Source organism: Euprymna scolopes, chromosome 20, assembly GCF_053919585.1.
Source record: "Euprymna scolopes isolate OS-2025 chromosome 20, ASM5391958v1, whole genome shotgun sequence".
Lineage (NCBI taxonomy): Eukaryota > Metazoa > Mollusca > Cephalopoda > Sepiida > Sepiolidae > Euprymna > Euprymna scolopes.
Window position 1 is genome coordinate 52,816,134 of NC_136501.1, and position 7,423 is coordinate 52,823,556.

The 7,423-nt window shown below is 36.0% G+C and overlaps 1 protein-coding gene across 1 annotated transcript; it reads left to right on the forward strand.

The window, feature by feature from the left end:
- The first annotated feature begins 2,107 nt into the window (after positions 1-2,107).
- LOC145241597 (uncharacterized) lies at positions 2,108-2,509 on the forward strand. Its single transcript, XM_080104683.1, has one exon. The coding sequence runs from the start codon at positions 2,108-2,110 to the stop codon at positions 2,507-2,509; it is 402 nt and encodes a 133-aa protein (XP_079960809.1).
- The last annotated feature ends 4,914 nt before the right edge of the window (positions 2,510-7,423 follow it).

Here is a 7,423-nt window from a genome sequence, read left to right on the forward strand (position 1 = left end):
TTAAAAACCCCAACAAAAAAAACAACAACAAAAAACACATTATTCATTAAGTTGCAGTTTCCTTATATAGATTTTGTCAAAAATATAAAATCTGTATTATATGTGTAGAGTATTAACCTTCAAATGACATTTTCCTCTGGCTTTCATCAGGTTAACTGCGGAACGTCGTGAAACAATAACTATGATGATGAGAATAACAGTCCGCAAATATATCTATTATATCTATTAAAGTGAACGTGTCTGTGTGTGTGTCTGTCTGTCTGTGCGTCTGTGTACATTTCCTTGCGCAATAACTCTCTAAATTTTTAGTCTACAGACTCGAAATTTGATATACAGGATACTGAGATTTGGGAAAATCTATGTGATCGGTTTTCGGCCAAAAATTTGGCTGTTTGATTTGACCTTTGAGAACTCTACCAAACTCCTCCGACAATTTTAGGTCTACACACTTGAAAGTTTAGATATAGGTTGCTTGGACAGGGATCTAACTTAATAACGATTTGAGCCCAAAACAATAAATTTTAAGGAGTCAAAAAGTTAAAAATTATTGACCTCTGCGGTCTCTTAAAAATTACTCAGACAATTTCTGGTCTAAATATTTGAAATTTTACATAAAGGGTATTCAGAGATAGGGCGAGCTTTTTCATCGGTTTGGATCGAAAATTTTTAGTTACCAATATATGTATGTATGTATGTATGTATGTTTGCCTGCCTGCGTAAAACTTTCGACAGAGATGACGGATTTTACCAAGATCAGTATCGTTTTAAAGTTCGACCGTTCATACAACAAATATCGAAAAATTGCCGATATTTTTTAATTTATCCTCTCCTTTAGATTGTCTAGGCTTAATTTAAAAAAAAATGTCGCTTCCGGTTTGGCAGTGGTCGTAACAGCTTGACGTCAGGTATTTATCCCGTTCTTTTCCTCCTACGCGGTACGGGTTCGAGTGTGCCTTCTTACTACCACTTTTTTTGTTTTTGCCTTTTTTTTTTTGTTCAACAGATACATTCAAACACCCGGGCAACGCCAGGCTGAAATGCAAGTATATCTATAAAAGTGAACGTGTTGTGTGTGTGTCTGTGTGTGTATATTTCCCTACGCAATAACTATGTCAAGTTTTAGTCTACATACTTGAAATTTGATATATAGGGTAATGAGATTTGGGAAAATCTTTGTGATCGGTTTTCGGCCAGAAATTTGGCTGTTAAGGTGTCAATGTTCAACTATTTGACGTTTGAGAGCTCTACCAAACTTCCCCGACAATTTTGGATCTACACTCTAGAAATTTTAGATATAGATTCATTGGACATGAATCTAACTTAATAACTTGATTTGAGCCCACAACAATAAATGTTAAGGGGTCATAATAGGGGTCGAAGTTAAAAAAAGAATTGACCTTTTTTTTGCTCAACATACATCTCCAAACACCCTGGCAACGCCGGGCTGAAATACTAGTCTAATATATAAAAGGCTATAGGTCCGTCTGTCTTTCTCCATATTTTCAAACTCTATTTCTTCCAAAACTAAAAGTCTCGAAGTGGCGCTAAAGGCCTCAAATAATTGGATTTTTATTGACTGTTTTTATGGGTCTTTAACCGGTTAAAATAGTTTTTATGTTTCAAAAATATGTCTAAATTGAAAAATATCGTTATACATTTCATAAGAGGAGTGAATGTGCTGGGTGGAGAGAACAGAAGGTTATTCAGAGATTATTAGATAGGTATGGCACCTTAAATATGTTAGAGTTGAATTGTAACAAGATTGAGCGATAGCGGTATGGAGTAAGCTTTCGGGAGTAGGGATTATGTTATGTGAGTTAATTAATTAATTAGGATCCAATGAAAGTTAATTATGCTGAGCTATATATTTATATCTATATCTAATCTGTAATTATATATATATATATATATATATATATATATATATATATATATATATATATATATATATATAGACACACACATTGACTCACTCTCTTGTGGAAAGGTTCGAGGCAGTGACGAAATTCCACCAGAGATTTTGAAAGTGGGAAGGCAAAACTCACTCCTGGGTCACCTCTAGGAGCTCCTTTTACAGTGTTAGGAAGAGAGCACAATATTCCATCATATGCGGGATGCAAGGATCGTCATACTTTACAAAAACAAGGGCAACCGTAGCGACTCTAACAACTATTGCAGAATTTCCCTCCTCGGCGCTGTGGGCAAATCCTTTGCACGGGTGGTCCTTAACCGCCTTCAACTGCTGGCTGACCGTGTTTACTTACAGTCACAATGTTGGCTTCGGGACAAACTATCAACGATTGACATGGTGTTCTCAATTAGGCAACTGCAACCAAGAAATCCCTTATATCTTGCCTTCATCGACCTGACCAGGGTATTTGATTTGGTCAGTCGATCGAGTCTTATCACTCTCCTTCTCAGGACTGGATATCCCAGCAAACTCCTTAGGGTCATCATATCATTCCACGATGGCATGATGGGCACCGTCCTGTACAATGGATCTTCCTAGGACCCCTTCCCAATCGAGAGTGGCGTGAAGCAAGGATGCGCCTTGGCAGCTACACTTTTTTTTTGGCATCTTATCTTAGCTCCTGCGCTATGCATTCCACGAGTCAGACGACGCATATTTCTCCATACAAGGAGCGACAGCAACGTATCCAACCTCCCCCGACTCAGAGCGAAAACGAAAGTCCACCAAGTGCCCATTAAGTGATGTTCTTCGCAGATGATGCAGCTCTCATGGCTCATTCCGAAGAAATCTTCAACGAGTAATATCCCGCTTTGCGATCGTATGCACAGTGTTTTCCCTCACAATCAGTCTGGAGAAAACCAAAATCATTAGCCAAAATATCAACATCACACCTAAATTCCTTATTGGCGACCACACTCTGGAGGTGGTAGACAAGTTCACATAACTCGGCTCCACCATCACCAACAACTTGTCTCTGGACGCAGAACTCAACATAAGGATAGGACAAAGCAGCCACTGTCATGGCCTGTCTAGCCAAGAGAGTGTGGGGCAACGCCTTGCTTACACTAACTGCAAAGATGAGAGTATACCAGACCTGCGTGCTGAATACTCTTCTTTAGGTAGTGAGTAGATTTTGTATTCACACCAAGAACGAAGGCTGGATGCTTTCCACATGTAATACTCAATCTGAGTTAATCCACCTTTCTTTCAGTGGACCATTTTCTTTCATATCTATCTATCGATCTATATATATATATATATATATATATATATATATATATATATATATATACATCTATATATATATATGCATATATTTATCTATCTATCTATCTATACATCTATATATATATATATGTATATATTTATCTATCTATACATCTATATATATATATCCATCTATATATATATATGTATATATTTATCTATCTATCTATACATCTATCTATATATATATATATATATATATATATGTATATATTTATCTATCTTTACATCTATCTATATATATATATATATATCCATCTCTCTCTCTCTCTCTCTCTCTCTCTCTCTATATATATATATATATATATATATATATATATATATATATATATATATATATCTGTCTATCTACTAGTTATGGGACGATTCCAATATTTTTCCAATTCTGATACAATTACCGATTTCATACTAAATTCCTGATTGCGATAGAATTACCGACTCCGATTCTTTATAAATCTCTAAATATTTAACTATAAAGTTGTTATTTTTCTCGATTACTGTAAAAACATGTTAAATGTGCAGATATGTTCACAAACGTTAAGCCACATTTCGTTTAGAAACTTTAGTTTTACTGGTCGTTTAAAATCAATAAATATTTATTATTTTATCATTGCTACAACCAGTGAAAGATTTTGCTATGAATGCTACTTTTACAAATTGGAATAAGTTTCGTCTCCGCACATGCAGAAAGGCCCAACCTAACAATTAAATAAAAATGATTATTATAAGACTCGTTTTTGCATCGGAAAAAAAGACACGATTTTTGTCCGATTTCTATTAATCGACTCAGCATTACTACCTATCTATATGAAAGACACACACACACATACACACACTCTCTCCTCTCTCTCTCTCTTCCTCATCCCGCTCTCCCTCCCTCTCTCTCTCTCTCTCTCTCTCTCTCTCTCTCTCTCTCACTGTGAGTTCGGAATCGGCTGTGCCGATATTTTTACATTTTACACTAATCTTTATATGCCCGGGGATTGTTTTTGATCGGTTTTGTATCGAAATGCGGCTAATAAGTATCGGAAATCAATCATCTAAAAAAAATCCGATTAAAGAAGGAAGTCCGATTTTAACCAAAGTTTATACTTTTATACAACCTAAGATGACAAACGCATCTGAAAAGTTCCATCACCGCACAAGCAGAAAGACCCAACCTATGAAATCAACTGTAGATTCGTTTATAAGATAGGAGCGCGTTCCTAATGAATGTTTCTTTTTAAGTTGCAAAAGAACAATGGTACTTGACGTTTATACGTTTAACTTTAATTAAAGTGATTATGTAAAAAAAAAGTCATGAAATCAACAGTTGATTCTTTGATAAGACAGGGGCGCGTGCGAATTGAATGTTCTTGTTTAGCGCACAATTGAACCAAGATACTCGCGTTTTTCCTTTTAATCTTTTAGTGGAGCTATTATTTACAGATAAGTTTATAAGATCGATAATAGATTATCTTCAGTTCAATGTAGACGACAATGTATCGTCGACTAAGTCACTATGAGGAATGGGATCCTAAACTAGAATAAGCAATCCATCGATTTGATTAAAAGAATTGAGTGATTTCACTGAGTTCGGTGCGAATAAAATTATAGAAGGGTGGAACATTTGTTGATCCGTATTCCATCCCTGATAACGTCGGGTCACCCTGTTAGTATATTATAATCACAGAAAATGTATACTAAAATGTTCAACAGTTTTAGGATCGAGTTATGCTTGCAATAACTTCTGTTTGAATTGTTCTAATTTGGTAAGAATTATTTTATGTCAAGATGTGAATTTTATCTAACATGTCCGATGCTCTCTGTTGAAGGCAAGAAATGAGACAATCACAAAACAACAAATCCTACCTGTAAAATTCATGACAAACTTAATTGGTATACAGGATATTATTGCAAAATAGTGCGCCCATCTTGCGTCCAACTTTGGAGCAAGTAGTTTGCTTCTATGAAGCTGTAGTTAGTCTTTCTGCATTCCGCAATGTTGTCCTAGTCCCTTGCAGGGAAAGGAAGAATTTAGTCGTGTTCCATAGGGCCTCAGTGTCCTAAAATATTTGTAGCAACGCAAACAGACTGCATATCGAAGACGAAAGATTCATAATAATAAGAAAAGTCCGTAATGCGGTTGAAGATATTTCTTATAAGCAAAGCTTAATTCGTTGGCTTTTACAAATGTTCTACACTTCATCCACGGCTGATATCTGAAGTAAAGAAAACTCTAATGTTAGTGTCCAAGTCTTCTTATTAGAAGAAATAAAAAAAAATGTATCCTTCTTCCTCGCTGGTCTGTAAAGAACTGATAAATCTGAAAAAGAAATAGAACTTGTCGCCAAAGGCACGTGACCTGTCTGATTAGATTCGACCAATCCAATCGATCGATACAATAGCAGTTAGGGCTTGTATTATGACTGAAAATTTTCTTACAAATTAGCCACACGTCCTATTTAATCCACACAGTGACCAATCTCCTACTGTCCGTCACTGCAGATTTTCGATCTTCTGTTGTTATTCATACTTCCGGTGTTCCCACTCTTTCAGTTTATTTAAAACAAATAAAGTGGTGAATAATAAAAAAAAATAAATAAATAAGTTTGTTCATTATAAACAAAAGAGTGCATCACCACACGAAGTCATACTATTTTAATCGAAGGCATGAGTAAAAAAGACAGGGAAATCCATATAGCGAGAATAAAGACGCTAATGTTGAACTCCGTAATTGTTACGTTTAACTGCGTTTACAAACTAACTTTTATTGCATTTAGACAATCTAACCCGAGCTCAATGGGTGGACTAATGGGCCGCATATATATATATATATATATATATATATATATATATATATATATATATATATATATATATATATATGTGCGTGTGTGTACAAGTATATGAACACACTCTCGTCAAGTTTATTATCGAAGGTAGCAGCAAGTCCTGGAAAAATCTATATAAATTTCACCTGTCTGTTTAAATGTATGTATGTATGTATGCCTAAAACTTTCGACAGAGGCGACGAATTCTGACAAGATCGGTATCATCTGTAAGCTCGACCCTTCAGACGACAAATATCGAAAAAGTTGGGTTAAAAAATTAATTCCTTCATCTTCAACCTGACATTTTTCTACAAGGAGGGTTGTTCTTATTTTTATTTTTTTGCGTCCCATTTTTGCAAGTCATCGTATCGGTTGGAATGACTTTACTAATTTCAACGTCTCGAACTTCCGCTCGCGTCATGGAGTAATGGTAAGACGTCAAGTTTTCTTTCAATTTCTTTTCCGCCTTCGCGTCACGGGTTCGAGCCTGCCTGTCTACTACCACTTATTTTTTGTTTTTCTCAACACACACCTCCAAATGGCCGAGCAACGCCGGGCACCCAGCTATTATACAAGTAAAGACAGTTGAGCATAGGTCCTACACTATCCATTATAACTATGCCATTCCTACATTCACATACCAATAAAACGGGATTATTAAACTTTACATAGATATATGCAACAAGAAGGGGAAATGGGAACCTTTGCTCCTTCGTTAAAAGTGACCCCAATTATGCTTGCTTAATCCTAGCAGAGAGGAAAAAGATAGCGAAATTCAAACGTTTTATGTACGACATGAAAAGGAACTGGAATCTTAGAAGATCTCAAACATTCCACTAATCATAGGAGCAAATGAACCCATGAAATATACAATATACTGGCAAATATACTCGTTGAACAATGCGCAAGAGATACAAGCAATTGCAGTTAATTGGACAGTCAGAATTTCAAAGAGCTCTCTCCGTTAGAATGAGATAGCGGGTGAATGCCTTCCATCCGTTAGGTTACCCCATCCTCAGTTAAAACGAAAAGATCAGAATATTTTTAAAATACACGTGTGCGTCTCCGTGTGCGTGCGCGTACATGTGTTCGTTTCATTCATATATTTCCTACGTGTTTATTTAAAGAATACATGTCTTTATGATGAGTCGAAAGATACGTTTACAAACGTAGAAATATAAGACGCATTAAGATTCAGCAAGCGATAATCAAGCAACTAACCATATGTGTGCATGCGTGCATGCGCGCATGTGTGCATGTGTGTGTGGTCCTGTGGGAGGCTATAAAAGCCACTAAGATGTGCAACAACGCTTCCCTTTCAAATCTGAATGGGTGTGGTTGAATCACCTGGCAATTGCAACCTTTGACAAAA